Below are 25,814 nucleotides of genomic sequence, written 5' to 3' on the forward strand. Positions count from 1 at the left end.
GCTGCTCCCCTATCTGGTGGCCTCCTGTCCCACCCGCCCAGCAGACGCATTCCAGTAAGGAACAGTTTGCCTCCGTGCTAAACTCAGCACAGTGACCTGCGGCCCAAAACTATGCACGAGTCCATGAGACACCGAAGAGAAAACATCTCTGAGCTCCAACTGAATGGATTTCTGGTGAGAGGACGTCTGGCACTGTGGCAGATATATTTAAGATGCCTGTCTTCTCTGTACATGGGGAGGTGGGTTTCCTAGGAGACCTGAAACAGCTGGATGCCAGCAGACAGCTAGCCACGGGTACCATACCCACCCCTGCTAGCCCCCAGCCGCCTCCAGAACACGGAGATAGCAGACGGAAAGCATGAATGGAGAGGGGACAAGACTCCAGGGAGAGGAACAATTACTGGATACAACAAGTACTGTTGCTACGTCAAGAAATTAAAATAAGGGGCGCCTGGGTGGCTCAGTGGGTTAAAGCCTCTGCCTTTGGCTCAGGTCATGATCCCAGGGTCCTGGGATTGAGCCCCACATCGGGCCCTCTGCTCAGCAGGGAGCCTGCTTCCTCCTCTCTCTGCCTGCCTCTCTGCCTACTTGTGATCTCTCTCTGTCTGTCAAATAAATAAATAAAATCTTAAAAAAAAAAAAGAAATTAAAATAAGCCAAGACTCCTAAGATGTCTTTTAGGCATCTCAATTCTCCCAATGATTGCTGGGCATGCAGAAACACACTTTTTCAGGACCTCTGTGCACACCAGGAGCAGCATCTGCTTGGGTTTCAACTGCTGGATGCTGCTTTAGAAGGTGTCTAGCCAAAGACCTGGCCAAGTGTCAAGTCACTGATTCTACTCTAATCAAGTGGTAACTATTCACATAGTTTTATGAATTCTACACCAACCCGGCTCCATAAAATGGTGCCCTCTAAGCTCATGATTAAAAGACATATAAAAAACACTATTTAAGTAGCAAGGAGAATTTCCTTGCTAAGAATAGATAGTGCAGTTTCCTTCTTTGTGTAAAGACATCTAACAGATAGCTGGAAAACAACGGAGGAGGAGAGAGACTGGCCTCCAGCCCACTTCTGGCACCTCTCCCTGGAGGAATTCTATGAAAAAAGAGGTTCTCTCTCTCTGCCTGGGAGAAATGTTTATTCAGACAATTAACAAAACACAAAGGGGTCCTTTAAAAATAAAATGTAGCTGCCTGGGCCACCCTGGCCTCACTCCTTACCACTTATCTTGGGTTTTTAGCACCTTCTCTGTCAGAAAACAAACAATTCCCAGTCTTGCCACTTGCACTGAAATGTCATTTCAGAGCCCAAGATCTAACTATGGGTAAAGACTAGATAAGGGACCCAAAACACCATGAGCACTTACATCAATACGGACAGTTTAGATTCGTTGTCATTAGGAAAATAAGAAGAATGTCAAGAGAGCCTATGTATTGCACACTGAATTTAAAGCAAGAAAGATCGGCATGAGCCAACCAGACATGGAATCACTATGAGTCCTCAATACACTGTGACAGGAACTCAGAGCAAAAGCAGGACAGTTCACTCTGCTGGGAGGCTCACTGTCTGGCTCGGGGAGACAGACGTTGTGGGTCATGTCCCAACACCCATACTCTGTATGTGACCATACCGGGCACCTTGTGATAGATAAAGATTAGTCAGTCACTTCTCTTAAAGGGCTGAAAATTCAAGACAACAAATCTAATTCTGCAGCTAAATGTCATAATATCCCATTTCAGATATCATCTCATGTGCCTCCTTCCTCCACGAGTACCAAAATTTATTACGATGCTTTGGCATTAACTAGTAAGATACCTGCTACAGCAGATATTCCAGCAACTGTAAAACAGACAAAAAAAAAAAAAAAAAACACACACACACACACAAAAAAACAAGAGTAAAACAAAAATAAATACAGATTTGGTACAACCTTTTATTCAAAACAGGTAAAATTTACCTAATTTTTCCCTTCAAATCATTGTTAAGTCTCCATACATATCTGGATAAAACAGTCTGAAATCTTACCTTCATATAATTACTGAGTATTTTAAATAAAATAGTTCAAGAATATCAAAACGTAGAGGGTATACTATAAATATCCATGTACCTACCACATTAATTATACACATGAAACCCCTGTAGCGTCCTCTCGAATCCCGTTTCTTTCATTGCCTCCACTGATAAGCTTAACTGTAAATTTGTTGCCCATGCATGTTTTTATATTTTTACTGCACATGTTTGCATTCACCAACAAATGTTTTATTTTGCATATTTTAAAATTTTATCATGTAAGTACTTTCTTGTATATGCAATTTGCTTTTAGCTTTTGTTCTGCACATTTTTGATACTATTATGTGTTAATACTTATGTTCCAGTTCATTCATTCTACCTGCTATGTAGTATTTCACTGAATGATTATATCATGATTTATTCAAAGGGTCTCCAGTTTTTGACAGGTAGCTGAGAGGAGAAAGAGCAGAGAATATCACAACTTTAGTTCCAAACAGAATGAGACGGTAAGTGCTGGAAGGATCTAGGATCAAGTCTTAGCATGCGGCTACTCTTGAAAGGAGGAAGACAACTAGCTGAAGTTCAGCTATCCAAGCAGTCAGTGTGGAGAGGACATCTGGGACTCTTAACTTGATAAAGGACTGAGAAAACCTCTGGTAAACTGATCTGGAGTCACTTGGTTATTTAGTAACAACTTTCCTGGAAAGCAGTTCCTTTGACTTCTCCTCCGTTGCCCCTTTGCACCATACAAAAAAAGTCACAATCATTCCCTTTGCAACCTTTTAAAACATATATGAAACAACACAGATTTCAAGATTTCTTGAGAAAATGATCACATTTTACAAATTACTGAGGAAATGGATTATCTTCTGGACAGAAGACATTTTGGTTTTTTTTTTTATACTTTAAGATAGTAATAAAAAGAAAACCCTATTTTCTGTGATCTTTTGTGAGAGCTTTAACTTTTACGTATATAAAACATGTTTTTGTGATTCCAGACATAAAAATTATCTGTAAGACAATACTAGATCTTTTAAAAAATCTGATAAATCCCTAAGTGCTTGAATGATGACAATGCATTTTAAAAATATCATCCTTCAAGACATACAAAGTTGAGGCCCCAGGTATAACAAAATCAGGCACCTTCTTCCAGGAGCACAGCCTTTCTGAAGGCACACCCCCCCCCACCTCTCCACGCCCACCCCATCCTACTCCCAACACATTCCGTAACACCACTTTATAACTATAAGCAATTGAGGAATCCATCACCCTGTGTAGTTGCTTACTGTTAACATGGAAACAAGATTCAACAGAACAGCGGGATCAAATCCTCAATCTCTCTGGGAAAAGATACTAAAAGATCTGAAAACACTTATGCCAGAGGCATTTAACCAGTAAATACAAGGATAAGTATTAACAAGTTTTAATAACCAGGAACAGTTACGTTGGCAAGCGTGACTTGTGCCCTTCTTCATTAGATTTTTCATTAGATTTGTATTAAATCACTCTAGCAATTATTTTTAAAAATATTTTCTTTTTGGGGAGCCTGGGTGGCTCAGTGGGTTAAGTCTCTGCCTTCTGCTCAGGTCAAGCCCCACATCGGGCTCTCTGCTCAGCAGGGAGCCTGCTTCCCCCTCTCTCTCTGCCTGCCTCTCTGCCTGTTTGTGATCTCTCTCTGTGTGTCAAATAAATAAATAAAATCTTAAAAAAAAAAATTCTTTTTCTCCAAGTCATAGAACTGCATGAGGAAATTAATTACCAACGTTCTATATGGGGGTCAATGAAAATGCTGAGTGGTGTCAAGTCCCAGAATATCTCTATCATACACCATTAATTCGACTGGGAATATTTAATAAAAAATACAAAAGAGCATCTTCGTGTTTTTTTACTTGGAATATTAATTTCCACAGAATTCACTAAAAAAGGAAAAGGTAGATTTATATTGATGTACATGCTATGTTTTACTTCCATTATCTGATTGATGTATCAATTGACTTTTATTAAGGATGAGATTTTTTTTTAAGATCTTATTTATTTATTTGACAGGCAGAGATCACAAGTAGGCAGAGAGGAAGCCAGAGAGAGAGAGAGAGGTGGAAGCAGACTCCCTCCTGAGCAGAGAGCCCGATGCGGGGCCCGATCCCAGGATCCTGGGATCATGACCTGAGCCAAAGGCAGAGGCTTTAACCCACTGAGCCACCCAGGTGCTCCAAGGATGAGATTTTGAATGACTAAAATGTAATTCTATGTTTCTCTTAAGTTTTCAAAGCATGGGTGTCAAAGAAACTTATGCCGTCACCCTTTTTATTCATGAAAGATTCTATGCTCCCAAGTCAAGAAATTTAAGTGTATCTTCTATTTTCTCCCACCAACCCACAGTTATCAGCTAACATTAACAGACTTACACAAGGAGATGTGAGATAAGGAGATACTACAAAAGGAGATGTGGCCCTTAAATAGATATGGGGAATCTAATTTGTAATTAACACAACCTTAATAAAAATTTACAGGAAACATACTAACTCAAAAACTAAAAGAAAAAAAAAGTAACCTATTATAAAAGCAAAAAGAAAATCTGACTGAAATTCTGAACTTTTCAAATGAAGCATTAAAGACAAGCCTAGGATAATTTAAGCGTTAAATAAAGGTACAAGGGAAAAGAAATTTTCTTCCTAATAAGGTATTTCATGTAGTTTTACTTTGGGTTTTCTTATTTATTTTTCATCTTGATTAGAAATACCAAAATGTTTGGACTTTTCCAGGTCTAGGAGAGAGTCCTTTTCATGATTCAGAAGAAGCCCAGTTTTTTATTCTAAAGGCATTTCCTATGGCCAACTTTTAGGCCATTAACCTCTAGCACACACAGATGAAAGCTGGAAGTCCCCGAAAATTTATCCAGACACAGTCTTCAAAAACAATGATCCCATATCCTCCAGGCAGCCTAAAGCTGTAAAACGTTAAGAACCAAAATAGATAGTATTGAAATGTTCATAGCAGATAAAATTTTGGTTCTCAGATGCAAAAGCTAACATAATCCAAAAACTGGTAAACAAAATGAATACTATCTTCCAACAATTACCATATACAATTCTAACACTCCAAGTTGAGATATGCAACAACCTACTTGAAATATTATACTTTTCTGTAAAAAGGACATTGCCTATCCACTAAATTCTGTAATGTAGATACCAAATCCCAGTATTTCTAGATCAGCCCTTACACAACACTGGTTGGTAACAAATCTACCCTAAGTTTAGTGGAACACAGAAGGTAATTAATTTCCTTCTGCAACTTGCTAATGGTAAAACAAAACAAAAACAAAAGAAACAATGATTTATGCAAATATATTATTGGCCTTCAAAACAAAAGGTTGGAACAAACTATGAAGAAATCAAGTTGAAGTTCATAAATCTGCTATTTTTTAAAATAAGACCATGACATGAGTCAATGCAATAAGATCCAGATCTAACAGAAAGTTCAGCTGACTTAAATTCTTCATCATCATGGCAAAAGTTTATCATTTCCTTTGCATAAAATCCATAGCATAAAAAACAATCACCGATTTCTGGAACATACAGGAGAAAACTAATTCTTGACTCGGATCCATTTATACCATCTGCAGACCAAATAATGTGTTTGCTTGATTACCTAAGAGAATTTTTTTTAAAATTAAAATTGTCCCCGGAATAAGTAAGCATTTTGGCTTACAATGCCCATAAGGACAAAATCTAGAAAGTTTCTTCAGCTTATCCTGAAATCATGAATATGTGACATTTATAAGTAAATGCAAAGTGTCTGTTTCCTCAATTCAGATGATTATCATTAATCCTCCATTTGCCCGAAAATCCTAACGAGTTGGAGAATAACCACATTACAAACTGTACAACATAGTAATAATAAGGAAACAAAATTAGGCTACTTACAAACTTCCTCTTCTAGGGAGACTGAGCTCCTTCTGCAAAAGAAAAACAAAACAAAACATCCACATGAGAGGTCACATTAACCTTAGCCTAGTAAGGCACCAAACACATAGCCTAATTCTTCATTATGCTTGATTAGCATTTTCCACAAGGAGAAGATTTTAACGTCATGATTTTAGGCTAGATCCCTTCCTACACTGTTCTCTTTACATGCTGTGTTGAAATTACAAACATAGTTCATCTAAATTCCAAAACAGAAAAGGCACTAAGCCTCTCAAAGCAAGGACAATAGGATACTAAGTTGAGCTCCATGGCCCTAAAATTGAGCTTCGGGAAAACTGGAGGAACCAAAGGACTTATCCAAAGAGGAAAGGGATAGAAGGAGGAGCAGAAATTTTGCAGGATTATAGTTAAATGAGAGGTGAAATGAGAAAAAAAAAAAAAAAAAAAAAAAGAGCAGTGAAATCCAGCTATTCACCCCCAACAGAAATAAACTCATACAAGACACTGTGCCTACCAAAGATTACACATTATTATGATTTTCTTAAATAAAGCCAAAGATTTTTTTCTGGTTTCATTTCTTAACATAAATGCAGTTTAGGACTTTGGTTATTTAAAAGTAGGTTAATGAATCTCTCGAAAGGTAACCAGACAGCAACAATTAATAGAGTGCTTTAAAGTCTTCAAAAGGGTGCTCTCACACTAATCACAAATTAAGATCACTATCCACCTAACTATAGGGGAGACTGTGAAAACAAACAAACAAACAAAAAAGCCAACCAACCAAACAAAAAGGGATACAGAAATATCTTCAACCAGGAATGGAGATTTCAGAAGCCTTGGTCCTCAGCAATGATTACGTGATAACAATAATTAAGGAATAGGAAGCCATGAGTCATCAGGCTATTTAAACAAACAAACAAACAAAAGAAAACCAGTATAAATTTGAAAGACTTGACAAAATTTAGTTTTTCATTCCTATAATTACCTTTTTTTTTTTCTTTCTTTTTTTGCCTTCCAAAAGCTGTTTTGAAAGGTGTTTCCCCCTTGGCTTCAAATTCACCTTTCCTGTCCTCTATTTTTATTGGATCCTTAAATGTCTGTCACAGACAGTGACCGCAGATCTTACTTCTAAACACCACAATTTATCCCAGCACAGCTTACAGAACATGGCCTTGAAAGGAGCAGACCAAGGGGAGGACGTTGCTTTAAATGTAACATGCCTTACTTATTAACTGGCAAATGTATTCCCATACAGTTATAACAATCCTATCACTGTTTAATTACAAGAAGAAACAAGGAAACCATTTTAGAAGCAGGAGCTCTTTCTCCTCTCAAGGGCCTCAAGGTTCAGGGATGAAACACTGTATTTTTGTTTTGTTTCGCTTTTTTTTCCAATCCTTGATTATCTCCAAGAAATTACAGGGCTTGCTCAACTTGGATGCTTGATTGTGAAACCTAAGTGTACCTTCATTTACTAAAACCCCTAAGGACAAGATGAAAAGTCTCTGGCCAAGCCTGTTTTCCTTGTGAACTGAGATGTAAATGGAAAACCAATGAGCAAGTCTATCTTTGGTGATGACAAGCACTGAGACGTGTATTGTTTGCAGGTTAAAAAGAGAAAAGAAGGAAGAAAAGAACAACTCCCTGGAAGCAATCGTTCACGGGTCCGTGTCTGTTAGAAAGGAATTATGGAAGCCCGCTGCACAGCGAAGGCCTAGAGCTCGAGAAAGGAAGCACTGTGGTCCTGTGAGCTGATCTGACAACAGCCCAGCAAGAAAAGGAGGCAGGGCTGATGGGTTATCATTGATAACAGAGTCAGTCAGACGTTATTTCAACTCCATATGCAAATAGATCACTCAGGATATGAGAGGCAAAGGGCCAAATGAATGATCCCCAAATAGTTCAATCAATCACAGGCTACCAAATGACCCAACCGTAAGCTGGCTGCTCTGCTCTGAGAAAAAAAGAAAAAAACAAGAAACTGCTGAAACAGCAAGATAAGGGAAAAAAAAAAACCAACTCTGTTTTTAATCAGAAGTCTTTCCAATAGGTCTAGCATCTAGCATGATGAGCTCCAAGCAAGGAGAAGGTCATGGTGTGTAACCTGGTGCTGCTGCTCCACAGGATGGCCGCCGAGGCTCCAGGACGAGGGGCAGAGGACATTTAATCGGCCACCGTCAACTGACCTGAAGCTTCCACGCTAACCAAGCTGAAGGAGCTAATCCACCTAACGGTCTGAATGTCAGACTCGGCACTGGAAACTCAATTTGGGAGCAAATTGGAATCAGATGTGATGGTAATAAAGTGAGAGAAATGAATGCACTGTGGCCAAGACCTTGTGAACAGTGGCTGCAAAAGGCGGCGGATTCCAGGAGGGCCCAGCGATTGCAGATGGAGCAAGGGGTGGCTCACACGTGGGGACCACACGCTGATCGATCCGCGGCCCGCAGAAGTCAGTGAGCGGCAGCAAGGCATTTACTGCCAAAGCCTCTGTGGTACATTGTGCACATGTCTTCATTTTATTTTCTTAATGTCAGGTGAAGGGCACTAACACATACTTAGATAATTAGGTAAGACATAAGGTATTGGTCCGAGTCATAAACCAAAGCTTCTGCTTAGGAGATCTGGAACGCACGTTAATAATTTAGCATCAGGTAAAGATTAGGGGAGGGAAGAAGTGTGGGACAAAGAGAGTAAAGGTCAGGAAGTATCTGCCTGAACTAAACAATATGGGACTATTAATCACCACAGGATTAAAGACACTCCTAAGAGTACATTCAAGAACATTAAAATTTTTTTTAAAGATTTTATTTATTTGACAGAGAGATAGAGGACACAAGTCGGCAGAACAGCAGACAGAGGGAGAGGGAGAAGCAGGCTTCCTGCTGAGCAGGGAGACCAATGTGGGGCTCGATTCCAGGACCCTGGGATCACGCTCTGAGCTGAAGGCAGACACTTAACCGACTGAGCCATCCAGAAGCCCCAAGAATATTAACATTTTTTAAATGGTTTTCATCGATTCTGATTTCTCAGTGACGTCTACATCTTTTTAGAATTGCTGTGTATCATTATTTGCTGACAGTATGATTTCCTTTGCCCCCCCCCTTTCTAAAAGTGCTAACTAGCTTAAATGCATTCTGAAAATAAGGGTGAAGCTAAGGTAATTTTGTCTGAGAACACTGTGACCTTCTTGTGATTCCTGGATAAGAGTGAGGACAAACAAGGGTCCCTCAAACCCAGTAAGAGAATTCTAGGAGAGTTCGGGAACAAAAGAGCCCTAACAAATGATTTAGCTTCTTTCCCCCACCCGGCCCCCCTCCACCCCTTGTCAACCTTGGGCACAAAAGAAGAAAATAACTTGTTTTATTCATGAAGGCAAGAGAGAAAACTGCAATGTTTCATATGTATAGACAATTTCCACAATGGTAATTTTAGAAGAATGTACAATTTAATATGGGGTTTTTTTTAAGGTTTTATTTATTTATTTGACAGAGAGAGACACAGTGAGAGAGGGAACACAGCAGGGGGAGTGAGAGAGGGAGAAGCAGGCTTCCCGCTGAGCAGGAAGCCCGATGTGGGGCTTGATCCCAGGACCCCGGAATCATAATCTGAGCAGAAGGCAGACGCTTAGCCGACTGAGCCACCCAGGCGCCCCTATTTGATATTTTTAATAGTTATACATACACAATTAGAACAATATGGCCACATATGTTTAGGGAATCTTTGAGCTATTCTTTTTAACTGATGGGTCATTCTGTGATTTAAAAGAAAGGAGATGTGATTATATCACAAATAATATATGTTGGAGCACCTAGGTGGTTCCAAGAGTTAAGACTATGCCTTTAGCTCAGGTCATGATCTCAGGGTCCTGGGATCAAGCCCCGCATCGGGCTCTCTGCTCAGCGGGGAGCCTGCCCCCTTCTTTCTCTGTCTGCCTTTCTGCCTAGTTATGATCTCTCTCTCTGTCAAATAAATAAATAAAAGCTTTAAAATAGGGGCGCCTGGGTGGCTCAGTGGGTTAAAGCCTCTGCCTTTCGCTCAGGTCATGATCCCAGGGTCCTGGAATCGAGCCCCGCATTGGGCTCTCTGCTTGGCAGGGAGCCTGTTTCCTCCTTTCTCTCTCTCTGCCTGCCTCTCTCCCTACTTGTGATCTCTATCTGTCAAATAAATAAAATCTAAAAAAAAAAAAAAATTAAAAAAAAGCTTTAAAAAAAATATATATATGTATATACATATATGTGTGTGTGTGTATATGTGTGTGTGTGTGTGTGTGTGTGTGTGTGTGTGTGTGTGTGTATTTAACCTTCTCTCTAAGAGGTGGAGCTTAATTCTCTTTCCCCTGAGATTGGCTGGATTTAGTGACTCACTTGCAAAACTAGAATAGGGAAAGGGAAAAATAACAACTTTTCAGTGGAAAAACCTGACAGACAAGGTCTTAACCAAGTGATCCAGGTTAACACCACCTCCTGAGTTATGTTGCTCTCATGTGCTCCTGATACGATGTTATGGGAAGGGGCTTCACCTCTGGTTTTCTTGCTAAAAATCTTTAAGTCCAGTCTAATCATGAAAACACATAAGGCAAACCCTAGTTGAGGGTCGTTCTACAGAACACCTGACCAGTCCTCTTTAAAACTGTCAGGATTTTTAAAAACAGGGAACATTTCAGAAACTGTCAGAGATTAAAGGAGGAGGGAGAGATGACTAAATGTAATCTACGTAGGATCCTGAGCTAGTTTCTGGATCATAAAAAGGGGGAAACCTGCTAATATCCAAATAGAGTCTGAGTTTTGTTAATAGTAGTATACCAGTGTTAATTTCATAGTATTGACAAATGTATTCAGACTGTAAAAGATATTAATAGGTGGATGGGTGCCTCGGTGGCTCAGTCAGTTAAGCATCTGCCTTGGCTCAGATCATGATCTCTGGGTCCTGGGATCAAGTCAGGGTCCCTGCTCAGTGGGAGATCTTCTTCTTCCTTTGCTTCTCTGCTTGGGCTCTCTTTCTCTCAAATAAATAAATAAAATATTAAAGAAAAAAAAATAGAAAAGGAAACATATTAACACAGTGGAAAAGTATACAGAAATTCTCTCAAGTCTTAAAACTTTCCTATAAATATAAAATTATTTCAAAAAAAATTTTAAAAGTTCTTTCTCACACAGGAGAACAGAGAGAGGTAGGGAGAAAGTAAAACTGGTGGGAAGGATGGACAGGATGAACAAATCAATATCCAAATAGTCTAAGATTATTTTTTTTAAGGATTTTATTTATTTATTTGACAGACAGAGATCACAAGTAGGCAGAGAGGCAGGCAGAGAGAGAGGAGGAAGCAGGCTCCCTGCCGAGCAGAGAGCCCGATGCGGGACTCGATCCCAGGACCCTGAGATCATGACCTGAGCCGCAGGCAGAGGCTTTAACCCACTGAGCCACCCAGGCGCCCAGTCTAAGATTATTTTAAGGAGACGTTTAGCCCCAATTTTTTTAGGAGATTATACAAGTCATCCTTGGAGAGAAGACTTGGTTAGGTCCATCCATGAAGATGGTGAGAAGCAGTCAGATTTGAGAGACATTTTTATAGAATCCATAAAAGAACTATGTGTGGAATAAGAGATGAATCAAGGAAGCTTTCTGCCTAAGCAAATACAGTTTGCGGGCAGAAGAGTTTTGTTTGGACATGTTTCATCCAAGATGACTCTAAGGATTCCAAATAGAAATTTCCAAATAGGTGGCTAGATTTCTGCGAGCCTGGTTTCAGGAAAGAGGTCAGAGCTGGGAAAAGACTTCGGAGTTATTACCCTACACAGGGTATGTAAAGCCCTGGGCTGGCTGAGACAGGAAAAGAACAGGAAGAAAGAGGCACACCCTTATGCATCATCATGGGCACCTCAGCATTTCAAATCATCAAGGACGGAGAATCATGCTACGTGTTGTTAAATGGTGCATTGCACAATGCAGCAACTAGGGTTCTTAACAACCAAGAAATCGAGAAAGGCGACAAGTAGAAAAAAATCTACTGGGTAGATACCAGCTCTCACACAGGTGACAGGATGGTAGCACAGACAAGATCAGAAAAAAGAACAAAATCCAGGAAATTAAAGCCCAGGCAACATGGCCACACTCAGGACATCCCCACAACTGAACACTGAACTCAAGCCCAAGCTCCAAGAAGTGAAACTTAACTGCCTGTGCACCTTTCCCTCATCACTCCTAGTGGGTTTTTCCCCTCCTTTGAAAGTGTTAGTATGATCATACCTGGGTCTCTGCTTCAGTTGTCATGGAACAGAGGAGAATACTAGATCCCTTCACCAGCACAGTGGGAGAAATAGTCATTAGTAAACTCACCATGTCATTGAGAGTTACAACTATTCTATATTTACAGACAAACTGTTAATTTAGGGAGAGAGTTCAAAGAGTCAAGATATGCAGGACAATACATCAGGCACTCTTTGGGGCATTTAAGTGACACCTGGGTGGCTCAGTCAGTGAAGCCTCCACCTTCGGCTCAGGTCATGATCTTGGGGTCCTGGGATCGAGTCCTGCATCAGGCTCCTTGCTCAGCAGGGAGTCTGCTTCTGCCTCTGCCTGCCACTCCCCTGCTTGTGTGCTTGTGTTCTCTCTCTCTCTTTCTCTCTTTCTCGGTCTCTGACAAATAAGATCTTAAAAAAAAAAAAGCAAGCTGGGGAAACACATACGCACACAAGAAAAGAGATACCAGGTATGAGACTATGCAGTTTTACCTGAACATGTAAACACTAAGAGTGGACAGAAGATAAAAGGGGAGGAGATAATTCAGCTCAGGCAGTGGGTCTGAATGCAGCTGGTGACACATTAATATCATCCAGGGAGCTTTTAAAAATAACAATGTCTGAACTCCACCCCTGGAGGTCGAGAAGGAGAGCGATCTGTGTAAGTTATTTAGTGGAGGTTAGTGCTTATTTATTTATTTATTTGTTTAGAGAGCGAGAGAGCTATGGGGGGGGCAAAGAGAGAGAGAGAATTTTAAGCAGGCTCCACACTGGGGAATGGGCTCGAACTCGGCACCCTGAGATCACGACCCGAGTGGAAACCAGGAGTCATACTCTTACCCAACCAAGTCACCCAGGTGTCTCAATACTTTTAAGTTCCCTTAAGAACAATGAATATGCATAAATCTTTTGCCTTTGGATTTTTTTCTTTATGGAATATTAGTTTTCTTGCCATCACTACAATAGTGAACTTTCAGGTTTTCAGTTATTTCCTTTGCAAGTGGGAAGTACTGGAGGCCAAGGAGAGGTACCCTCAGTGGAACTCCCTCTACCTGGGAGGGTGTAAAATAAGCAAGGAGTACAGAGTCCTCTGGGAACTGGTCCTCCCAGAGAAGGGATTTGGGCCCCATTTTTCTGGCCTCTGTTTCTAAGGGTCACTTGTGAAGACAGAAGCACAGGTCAGGCAAGTTCACACCACAGAACAAGATCTTGCATGACACTTCGGTTAGAATCAGAGCAGTGGTCAACAGCAGCTTATGTACAAACAACGCTTGAAAACCCAGTGAACGGCCCGTAAAAGTAATTGGTTTTCTGCGTTAAAAGCCTGTACTGTGCAGCTAGAAAAGCAGCAGGTCGACCTCCAAAGATCTGCCTGGACATTCACACCATGTAACCTGCAAAACGTCACTAAAATCCCTCAGTGGGAATGTGAGATCAGCGCAGAATCCCAAAGGATCTCCCCTTTCTCCCAGGTTCTATTTCATTCTATTTTTGTATCTATAAACACTTAAATGCATTTATTTGCAGTTGTAAAGCTCAGCACAATCAACCATAAAAGGTATGCACAAAACACTTGCTGGGTTTTCATAGCCATTTTCCTTGATCAAAAACCACATCCTCACTTTCTTTTAATAAGAAAGTGGCTACCATCTTGCTTTCTTGCCAGGCTGGCTTTTTTTCTGCCATGAACCCAAGTCATCAGCTATTGTCCTCATGACTTGGCATTAGGCACAGAGGCTCTTTCCATAGACAAAAAGTTTCTTAAGTCACAATATGGCTATCTGTCTCTTTCGGTTTTAGAAGCTCTTATCAAAAACTCAATCTAAGAATTTTACAACATCATCACCCGGCTATCTGCCAGGACCCTAAGGCCTTCCCACTGAAAGCCCGGGGGAGACTAGTAATTGCCTCATGGTCACAAAGCCAGGACATGCTGGCAACAGAATCTGAACCAGTGTCATCCAGTTCCAATTTGTTTCCCGACAACGCACTGTGAAAATGTCAGATGGGGCACAGTGGAGATGTGAGCCACTGAGATGGGTTCTGAATGAGTACATGTGCAGAGAGCACTGGAATCAATAACCAAAGAGGGCAGCCTTTCCTCTAGAGAGTAAGAAAGGTACAGGTTGTGAACAGGTAGGTCTATAATTTCAGAAAAGCATAAATCACAATCTTTGGCCAAGGGTGAAGCCCAGGGGCTTGTGGAGGGACCAAAGCAAGCAAAGGGAGTTCCTTTATTCTAGCACACACTTTTTAATAAGGGCCACTGTGGGGGGGTGCTGTGCCAGGCTCTGGGGAGAAAGGATTCCCTTTGCTACAAATTTTAATGCTGAAAAACATGAAAGAGAGACCTTTTAAAATTGTGCAACAGGACCAAGGGAGGAGGTGATCAGTTTTCTGTAAGGAGGGTCAGTACTGCTTATCGCCCCAGGATGCTACCTGTTATTTGTGATAACAAAACCTGGTGGAACTCACACTACTCTCAACCCCCAGGCTTAGCTCAGGTTCAGTGAAGCTAATGACAAAGTTCATCTGCTTTGGCAGAGATGGCATGTGATTCAATCTGGGAAAACAAGATGCAAAACAATGTGTGTTTCCAGGATCCTGGGAGAGAACTCCTTCTCTTTTCCAAGAGAGCTAGCAGGAACTTAACTTGTGGGTTCTGTTCCTTGCGGTTCAAATATTCTCAAGTGACACACTACTTTCGTCTGGTTCTTCTTTAGCCGCAACTGGGAATTGGCACCCACAGAAGCGGGTGAGAAAAGGGGTATTCCTGAAAAATCAAGAGATGTAGCAAGGCCGGGTGGAGTGAAGGAGTACACAGCTCTTAGTAAATTCAGAAGGGCTGGAACTGAAGGTAGAAAGAAAAAGCCAGCGGGACAAGAATATGGAGGCAGAGACAGGGTCAAGTCACAAAGTTTTTGGAAGGGGCTGCCTTTTTGCTAGTGGCAATGAGGAGTTCCAGTAACACTTTATTGGTTGTTTTTTTTTTTTTTAAGATTTTATTTATTTGAGAGAAAGAGAGAAACAGTGAGTACAAACTGGGGGGAGGGACGGAGGGAGAGGGAGAAGCAGACTCCCTGCTGAGCAGGGAGCCAGGCACTGCGCTTGATCATAGGACCCCCAGATCAGGACTGAGCCTTAGGCAGACACTTAACCAACTGAGCCGCCCAGACACCCCTATAACATTTTAAATAGGAGGGAAAAAATGGTGAAGTTTGCACATTAAAAAAGATAACTCTGCCATCAGGGTGTCAGATGGCTTATTAAGGACAAACAGGAAAGGAATTAGGTGGTTTATGAAGTTGTCTGGAAAGCATGGTGGAGTAGGGACCAAGGAAGAGGCAGAGAGGAGCAGATTCAAGACAGAAATGTGCACAGGATCTATAAGGTGTTGAGAATAAATGTTTAACTAACGGGAAGGTTTAGAACCCTAAGGAGCTAAGGGCAGGGTGCCATGCAGAGCTTAGGGAAAAGGGCCATCCCAAAGCACAGAGAACCTTTCAGAAGTTAAATAAAAGAAATCTGAATGGATGAGGGGATAGAAAAACCATTTAAGTTAGACCACAGGGTGCCTGATGGGCAGGAACATGAGATAAAGTTCCAGAGTAACGTAGGAGCAAGGGTCAATATCCTGGGTCTTTCTTACATGAAAGTTACACATCAATCATCACAAACCCCTTTTCTGCTTTATGGTTTATACACACAGGGCAGAAGTGGTTTTCCTTTACTACACTCATTGGCCTCCCTCCACTTAAGAATAGCAGCTCCCATCTACCGTGTGCTGATGTACGCTATCTCATTTCATCTTCACCACCATTTCCATTTTACAGAACTGAGACAGAGACAGGTTAAGTAGCTTACACAAGGTCACAGAGCTGGTAAATGTCTTAGCCTGTCTTTGAATACACATCAGCCAGAGTCCAGAGCAGTTTAATTATTTTTCATCCCCAAGGAAGACTTGTTCTGCCTGCACTGGGACCCTGTCTCGTGGAGGCTATCAGGGTGTCCTCGCAGTTGATAACATACTGGCAATTACTCTCAGAAAGGGGTTCTACTGATTTCTGAAGCTCTTTCTAAGCAAATTTCACACAAATTATTTCTTACAGACTGTATTTGAAGCAAAGCCTTGAAAACACATTACCTTTAACACAGACCTTTTAAAGTAGAAAAAAAGCGTAACAAGTCAAATATCCAGCTAACCCCAAGTAAATGAGCAAACGAAACAAGCTTCCTTTCCCAGCCATTTACGATGGTTCCTGATGGTTCGTAACACGTTACACCTTTGACTTAAAAAAAATCAAGCTTGGGAATCAGATATTTGTAGCCATATTGCCTTCCAACTTAGTATTATGTATGGGAAATCTACTTCGAAGTCAGATTTTCCACTTCCTACATGGGTTGCTGAATAATAGCTGGTACTTACATGAGTGACATCTCTGGTTTACTGAGTGTTTACTAGATAGTAAAGTGAAGGGCAACTTATTTCCTCATGGTTAGTAGCTTCCAGCACAGTCAAATTTTACTTTATGTGCTTATTTTGTTCTCTAAAAACAAAGGATAATTTCTTTCAAGAGAAAGCGTGTCCTTTCTGAAATTAAAGAAACTCCTTTAGATCTAATTAGAAGAGTCAGTCCTTTGCAACAAAAGAAGCTAAATAAGTAAACATACTAGATCAGCTAAACTTTAGGCTAAAAAAATCTCTATTTAAGCTAATAGCAAATTTAAGCTATTTAAGCTAATTGTATACTCCATAATGATTAAATGGAGAAGATTTAGACCCACATACATGTATATTCTACTCTAAATCAACGTTAAAAAGCATCCTTAAAAATTTCCCTTACCTTGTCTAGGACTCAGTCTCTTGAATTCTTACAGGAGGATACGACAACTGATGTCCTAAAGTGTTGAGAAGCTGAATGAGAACACAGGTCCTGCATTAAGCCCGGGTCTCAGACACAAGAGCACCCTAAACGTCAGCTATTATTATGTGAGCAGGCTTCTCACATTGGATGAAGCACCCAGGGCACAAGGGAAGAACTCCGAGAAAACAGAAATGGGGGGAAATCAAAGAGAGGCACAGAAGACGCCTCCTCCTCTCTCTCAGTGTGAAACCTGGCCACTGTTCTGGGAACCACCTGGAAGATTCGAAGCGAATCCGGCTTCAGTGAAATCATGCACTGTTACTAATCATCAGAAAAATGCCTATAACAGGAGATCAAACACAAAGGCTAGATATGTAGAATTTTAATTGCCTTTAAGACAGTGCGAGTTTAGAGACCCTTCAGGGCTATAAAATTAAGGTCACTGTGGACAAGTTTTGTGATTTTTCTTTTTTCCCTGAGAAGAGTCTTATCGAAGATCTTGATAAATACGCGTATCGGCCCTGCCACTTAACTATGTTTCTTGCTACTCGGGAAAGCCTGTGACCTACAGTGAGCTTAGATAAAAAGGCAACACCGCACAGCTGTGCCCCACAAGGCTTGGCAATTTTTTCAGTTCTTCCATCCATTACCCACAAATTACAGTAAATTCAAAATATTGATCTGCACACCCCCCATGGGAAGAAAGTTACCATCGACTTTTATTGCTTATTGTTGGGTACAATTCCCTGGAATCAATAAAAGCTACAATGTTCATAAGCTTCTAAAAAGCTAGTTAATACACTGGATATGAGACACCTCTTAGGATCAGTATAAATCTATAGGATTCTTCAATAGAACAGTGAGTGGCTGGCAAACATCTTCAATGTTCAAAAGCTTTATTTGATTTTAAAATCTTCTCATTACCCAGGAAAATGTATCTGTGACTGGGAATAAACATTAAGCAATTAGAGAGAACCCCACTTAATGGATCTTCACTTTCCTCTTTTGGTTCCCTTGCATTCCCACACTGATGTCAATGTCCAATCCAGAGGCAATTATTAACAGTTGTGATCATTTTTTAGAAAGTATAGCTTAACATCGACTTAAGATAAGCTTTCTGGACAGTAGCTTCCAGGTTCGATCAAAGAAGGCCAGTTTGCCCATAAACAATATTTCAACTGCCCCTAATTCAAAGAATCAATATCCTTTTATGAACCAATTTTTAAAAATCAGGTAATAATTCACAAGTTCCATTAAAATTACAGACAACCATAATACAAAAAGAAAAGGGCTTTTTATAGAACCAGGAACCAGAATTGGATGAGACTATTTGACCAGTGATATAGAATTTATTCAGCTGAGATTAATCATTTTTATTTACTAAGGGCCCCTTAGAGTTTATCTAGCAGTCACTCTTCTGAAAGCCCATTTTAGTGTAGAAATTTACTGGCAAATCAGCTCCAGGGAGCTCTTCAAGTGCTGTATGAAGCTAATACCCACAAGCCTGCTTTCTTCTGACACTCTTCTCCATCTAAATGCAAAAGACGACACTTAAAATGTACATATAAAATGTACAGAGGTGATGGAAGATTAATGACACACATATTCAAATAATCAATAATGTGACTTAAGCCTTTAATGGTACTGAAATTTATTGTAAGGAGGTCACAGAATAAAATAAACAATTGGCTTGCGGGGGATATATCTTTTACTTAATAAGTAATAGGTCCTATTTGTTAAAGGGCACGGTAGCTGACTTTTAAGATTATTTTCCTCAATGTGTCATTTCAAGTAACAGTACCTGGAAGATGCTGGAATTGGGAGCCCCAAGACTGACGAACACGAGTTAAGGTATCTCCCTTTTCCTACTTCGCACCTCCCCCAGCAAAACCACCAGGAAAATCAGCAGTGCTCCGCCTGCCGCCACGATGCCACCCATCAGCTCTGCCCTGGTAAGTGCCAGGCGCTGTGCTCCATGTTTTCTCATACACGATCTCACTGGAGACTCACTTCAGCCCCTCAATTACAGACATTACCACCCCTTCTTCTGATGGGAAACCGAGATTTGGAAGAGTTACACTGTGATCTGCTCAAGGTCAGAGGACTCAGGCAAAGGACAGGGCTGAGGGACCCTGTTTCCATACTGTATCAGCCGTGGGCGCTCATCTGGCAAACATTTTTATGGGAGAAATAATAAATCCTTATTTATTTAAACTGCTCTTAGTTTTCTGTTATTTGCAGCTAAATACATTCCTGGTAACTGTCCAAAAACAGTTCATACCGAACTTTTCAAGTCACTTTTGGAGCAGGGTATCTAAAGGCACACTAAGCATCAAGACGACCCTGGCACCACCGATTATGAGCATTAGAAGGGCTGATGTTTGGTACCCAAAGAAAATGACCAAATGTTCCTGAAATTAAGAGTAGATTCTCTGAGAAACAAACTTTGACAACATTGATTACAGACTGTCGATGTGGTTCCTTTTTTCAAAACAGATTTGAGAGGGTTGCACAGTGTGTGTTAATGACTTTGAAGTTAACTAAAGAGATTCCAAATTTAATGGCATCACATTTGTGACAGTTAATTAGCAGAAAATATTACAGTGCAGTGAAGTTTTTGCCTTTTTTTTTTTTTTAAAGCATCAAAAGCAATAAAAGGTTTTGGGTTTTTAATTGCTTCTTCCCAAAGACTGAATTCTGTTCTAATGCAAAGATAGAATGAGTCCTCCTCTCAAAGTCAAAAGATCCCTTGTGATGTTTTTGGATCTCAAGGACTACAAAATAAGTGGATGTACAAATTTGAGACCTAAGAAAGTTTTTGTAAGGTGGCCTTCTCATTTTTGTTGACTGAAAAAATAAAGCAATTTCCAAGTAGTAAGATTTTTCCTTTATAATATGTGAATGTCGCCATTTGTAATTCCGGGTGAACGAAAGTGGTTTTCACTTTGGTTTTTATTATACTAATTAGGTTCTTCCTTTGAAAAATCAGAAGCATAATAGATCTTACTGTACTGATATACTTACTATATCACACGGAAGCTCCGTGTCCTCATGATGGATTACACTGTATTACCTTGGAAACCTGAAAGTGACGGTTAATTTTGGACTCACTGTCTTCTGAATGAAAGGAAGCAACAATATCAGTAAAAGCTGAGAAAACCTGTGTAGGATATTGAAACAGTCGCATGTTTTTCTCATTGAAACTACAGTAATTAAAAAAAAAAAAAACAACAAAAAAACAACTGAGGATACCAAACAATATTATGAACAAAGACAGGGAATCAACTTTAGATCCTTAAAGAATACAAAGTCACAGACAGTTAAACTATCTTTCAAAGCCACACTATCTAAACAAGCTGATGAATTTACACTAATGCTTTTAAAGGGTTTTATCACTTTTAAAAGCTAGTTAAAAAAAAAAGAAGAAGAAGAACAGAAAAAGTAAACTTAGGGCGCCTGGGTAGCTCAGTGGGTTAAGCCTCTGCCTTTGGCTCTGGTTATGATCTCAGGGATCCTGCTTTCCCCTCTCCCTCTGCCTGCCTCTCTGCCTACTTGTGATCCCTCTCTCTCTGTCAAATGAACAAATAAATAAATCTTTAAAAAAAAGAAAGAAAAAGTAAACTTAATTACACTGAATTGAACAATTTATCGAAAAAATAATAATACCTAAGTGAAACAGACTGTTAAGAAATTAGATCTTTTTTTATCCAGATGTATTTAACATAGAACTTTGCTTAAATTTAAGGTGTGCAACATACTGATTTGATACATTATGTTGCAATATGGTTGCTCCATTCTACTGTGTCCCATAATTATTATCTCTTCTAGTGGTAGGAACAATTAAGAATTTTTTCTTAAAAGATTTTATTTATTTGACAGAGATCACAAGTAGGCTGAGAGGCAGGCAGAGTAGGGAGGGGGAAGCAGGCTCCCCGCTGAGCAGACAGCTGAGAGCCCAATGAGGGGCTTGATCCAAGGACGCTGAGATCCTGACCTGAGCCCAAGGCAGAGGTTTTAACCCACTGAGCCACCCAGGCACCCAGTAGGAACAATTAAGATCTGGTCTTTTAGCAAGCTCCCTGTGGACATACAGTTTTATGGTCTACAAGCACTGAACTATACATTAGATGCCCAGGATTTATTTATCTACTAGTTTCAGGTATGGATTCTTGAACCACATCTCTTCACACCCCCAGCCCTGGTAACCACCATGCTTCTGTTTCTTTGAGTTTGGGTTTTCAGAGATTTCACATAGAAGAGATTATAAGTCTCTTTTAAAGAAAGAATGTAAATACAAAAATCTTCTGTACTAAATATTACACACTAATTGAATAAAGTTGATTACCCACACATGCCTAGGTCCCACCAGTATGAATGTGTTTAACTGGCAGAGCCTCAGAGAGGCAGCCAGGCAAGGTGGCTCAGAATATTTGGCTTAGAAGGGAAGTCTGGGTGACTCAGTGGGTTAAGTGTCTGCCTCTTGGTTTCAGCTCAGGTCATGATCTCAGGATCCTGGGATCAAGCTTCGCATTGAGCCCCTTATTATACTGGGCTCCCCTCTCTGTGGGGAGGCTGCTTGTCTCCCTCTCCCTCTGCTCCACTCCCAGTTCTCTCTGTCTCAAATAAATAAATCTGAAAGAAAGAAAGAAAAAGAGAGAGAGAGAGAAAGGAAGGAAGAAAGAAAGAAAGAAAGTGAACTAGTTTAGGAGTATGGACTTGGGCAAAGTATTTAACTTCTCTGTGGCTCTCTTCTCTCACTGGAAATTATAGGTAATAATAGGTGGTGTTATTGGAGCCTCAATTGTGAGGATTCAATGAAATAATACACATAAAGTACCTAGGAAAGTGATTGGCATACATCGACAATGCTAATATTAGGTTATTATTCTATTTTAAATATTCATGTGCAAATCTGACATTGCAACCTTAAGGTTTTGCAATTTAAAAGTATAAAGTGTTCATCTACATAATAGGTACTTATGCTGATGTATCTTCTGCGCACCAAAGGACAGATGAAAACCAGTAATAAATTTAAATATTCTCTAAGCCTGCTCAAATGAAAGCTTAAAGAATCTATCTTTGCATTTCTTATTGATAGTCTCAGGTGCTTCCAGATGAGCTCTGCTCCTTTAAAACTAAACCAAAACAGATTACCTCACAGTTGTAAATGCTCTTTGTCAAGTATGAAGTCCATCTCAATGGAAACCAAACTTCCTAAAAAAGCCAGATTCCATTTTTATCCCCCCACATGCTAAACAAGTCGGCATATGTTCCAAGCATTCTATTGTGCATATCTTAAGCAGACCTTTTTTAGCATGTGTGGGTTTCATTAAATCACAAGTGAGAAGGTATTTCTTACTCTGACCGGGAATAAGGCTAGATTTGTTGTCTACTCTGCATTCTGTATTTTTCTTAGTCTACCTTTCATCAATAAATAACAGTGTTGCTTTAACTAGAAAGTGTGGAAAATTCTGATTGAATTTTCCACTTCAAAGTACACAAAATCATTTCATCTAACATGCTGTGTTGGAAAATCTATGCTCCATTCTGACCTCCTGTTGCAGTCTATTTCAAGTGTTGGTGATGCACCGTGTCACACTGCATGGCTGGTGAAGGAGAGTAAACATATTGACTGAGAAATGTTTTGAAAAACCCCTATTCCACATAGATCCCAGCTACTGTCAAAAATCACAAAAATGTTTGCATTCTGTCTGTGCAAGAGCATGACCGAGCTTTAGGAGAAATTCCCACAATAAATAAAAGCAGCTACCTGCATAACTCTCCATCTAAACAAGATGGTGCTGGGCTTGGGGCGAGGGGGAGTAGGGGTTGGGGCTAAGGTTTGGCCCAAATAATATGCTCAGAGGTGTCTAAGAGAAGACGTTATTAACGGTGCCCTTCCTTTAACCTATTTGCAAGGTTAAAATAAAATTTAGCAGAAGAGATTACCACCACTACTGAGAAGGCACAACTCAGCCGGCAGGCAAGGAGCACACCGAAGGAAAGGTAATATATTGATTGACCTTTCCTTCCAATTGCAGTCCAGGCAGCTAGCTGTCTTTTTTCATTTGGAGGGATATGACAGCTGACCTAGCTTATTTTCTTGGACTAGCAAACTAGGGCAGTCCTTGGACAAGTTAGGCAGCCAAGACCAGAATACCCTACAATGACATAGCACTACAACACTAACACTGTTGTAAGTGGGAAGCCCTAAACAACAAGACTGTCATCAGATAGCCTTTCCTCCAAAAATGAAAGCTTCCTTATCAGGAAGCAGTGGCGAGGAGGTTTTCCAGGTTACAGAATGGCAGTCATATGAATTATTCACAGTCCTTGGAATAAAGAGCAAGAGGGTCCCCCTAACTTCACATTTCCCAGTGAATGTGGTTAATGGGTATCACTTGACAAGAAAAACTCAAAAGTTTCTGGAAGACAGGCTCTGTATTCACTTAAGCTGGAGAAGCACATCATCAAATACAGGGCAGAGCGTTTACTTGCTGCAAGATTTTTCCCATTACTAGCATTTTACCTAACCAGAGCAAGGGGCACGATCAACAGCGCTCTGCAAAATAATGGGTTCACAGAACACTTTGAGGGGGGACTCTATTTAAGGCAGGCACACGGAACATGCTTTGAGAAATGCAGGCTTAACCGAGCCCTCTTTTTAGTGCAACGTTAGGATGACCATAGGAAAGGCAGAGACCAAATTACTGTCATGTAATATGCCAGTCACTGCAGTCAGGAGCTCTGAATTTCACAGTCTTGTATCGCACTATGATGAACCCTCCAGGTGACCTATGCTGTAATTCAATCAAGTGTCCCCTACTACACCTGGCAAGACTGCACAACTAATTCAAGAGGAGACTGCAAACAAGAGCTACACAAATACTGGTGCATCACAGTGATCAGATCTCTAAGAAATGAAACACAAAGCATAAGAACACTACTATTCCATAGGCCTAGAGTACATGTGCCAGACAAATCCCGTAAGTAAAAACCATTACTACATCCATGTGTTTATAACAGCAATGGAATAACAGAGCTGGGCCCCTATTTATCAATGGGCAAGACTTCTCTTTGTTCTCTTTGCACTACTGGCCCATTTCCTGATCTCCTTGAACAAATTTCCTATTTCTGAGACTTGGATTTCCACTTCGGATGTAGACAATCATAAGAGACCATTACTATCAACAGTATGAATGAAAATATGAAGAAAAACAAAAAATGAAAAGTAGAGGTTTGGCTGTTTCCCTCCTGTCCTGCCATTCTACCATGGTTGAGAGTTAGCTGTGGGCCTCCTGCTTCAAGAGTTTATCAGTTTTTGGAATTTGCTTTTCTTTTTAGGCTTACTTGTGCCCTTAGCTTTTTAAATTATTTTTTGTTAAGCTACAGCATTGTAGCTGTTTTTGATTGTTGAAGTAACGGCAACATCGTCATTGTCTATATTCTTGTCATTGTCTACATTCCCAAGTAGAAAAGGAAGACTGAGAAATAGGAGATTTTACTTCTTTGTGAGTCCCTAATTTTGAGGACGTCAAACTTTTTGAATAAGTCAGTAGAAACTGAGGTAAATAATATTTATGTCTGGAAAAAGCGTGTATCTTCAATGTCACACCACTTGATCAAGGGTGCTGAATCATTCCGCTCTCCAGTAGAGCTGGGTCTGGGCATGGCTGTGACCCATAGATAAGAAGAGAAACAGGCAGTGCACACAGATACACAGATAACCAAGATCTGGATGTTATCAGACCAAGACTCAAAAAGAACTATGCTAAAGGATAGAGTAGTAAACATGCGTGACAACATGAACATGCAGGAAACATAGGAAAGTTCTGTACAGAGGTAAAAACTGCAGTAATAATGAAGAACAAAAGGGGAGACTGAGACTGAAAGACAGGACACCAGAATGAAATGGACTTATCAGCTGACTGGGCAAAACAAATTAAGTTTAAGGAGAAGCAGAGCAAAACAAAACCAAAGGCCAAGAGGAGTATCTAAGACCCATGTGACAATATAAAACAGCTTACATAGGTATACATGGAGTCCTAGAAGGAGAAGAGAGAAAATGAGCTAGAAGATATATTTCTTTGAAAAGATACAGGCCTAGAACTTTCAAAAAAAAAAAAAAAATGATGGAAGGCATCCATCCACATATCCAAGAGGCTCAGTGAATCCTGAGCAGAATAAATATAAAGAAAGTCATCCTTGGGCACATCACAGTTAAATTTTTTCAGGCAGGAAGTAGGTAAATGTGTGTGTGGGAATGTCAAGGGAATGCCCCCCCCCCAATTAATGTAGAAATGTTAACAGAGTTAGCTAGATAAGCAATCCAGCTACCATAACGATATCCTGGTCCGTGAGCATTAGCCAGTGAGTGTGTCTGAGCTGTTGAGAACGCTCTTCCCAAGTATTGTTAAGAAACACACTCCTTCCAAAACCTTACCAGGAGCCACAGAATCCCCAGTGTCAAGGTAAGAGTAGTCTGGTTAAATGTCTACATTACTTTTTCAGAGTTGCTATTTATGTTTCGATCTGTTTTTTCTTTTGCCTGAGGGATGGGGGATAGAGAGGCACACAGGATATAGAAATCCTTGAAGGCAAAGGGATGATTTCAGTAATTCCTCATAAATCTAGAGCCAAATTGGGTACCCTGAACTTAACCCATTTTGTAATCTTTTCAGCTCTAAATTAAAAGGATTTCCTATATCCGTCCTGCAAATAAATTGCTAATCTCATTTTGGCCAATTACCTGTTATACACATCTTTGGCAA

At 40.3% G+C, this 25,814-nt stretch overlaps 1 protein-coding gene across 9 annotated transcripts in view; it reads right to left on the reverse strand.

Moving 5' to 3' along the window:
• Positions 1-25,814, reverse strand: part of MAST4 (microtubule associated serine/threonine kinase family member 4) — a 558,512-nt gene that overhangs the window by 268,990 nt on the left and 263,708 nt on the right. For all 9 annotated transcript variants that reach the window (XM_045999072.1, XM_045999069.1, XM_045999068.1 and 6 more), the window contains one exon: positions 5,937-5,968. In XM_045999072.1, coding sequence (XP_045855028.1) covers positions 5,937-5,968 — 32 coding nt within the window. The remainder of the gene's footprint in view (positions 1-5,936; positions 5,969-25,814) is intronic.

This window comes from Meles meles, chromosome 3 (genome assembly GCF_922984935.1).
Source record: "Meles meles chromosome 3, mMelMel3.1 paternal haplotype, whole genome shotgun sequence".
Classification (NCBI taxonomy): Eukaryota; Metazoa; Chordata; class Mammalia; order Carnivora; family Mustelidae; genus Meles; species Meles meles.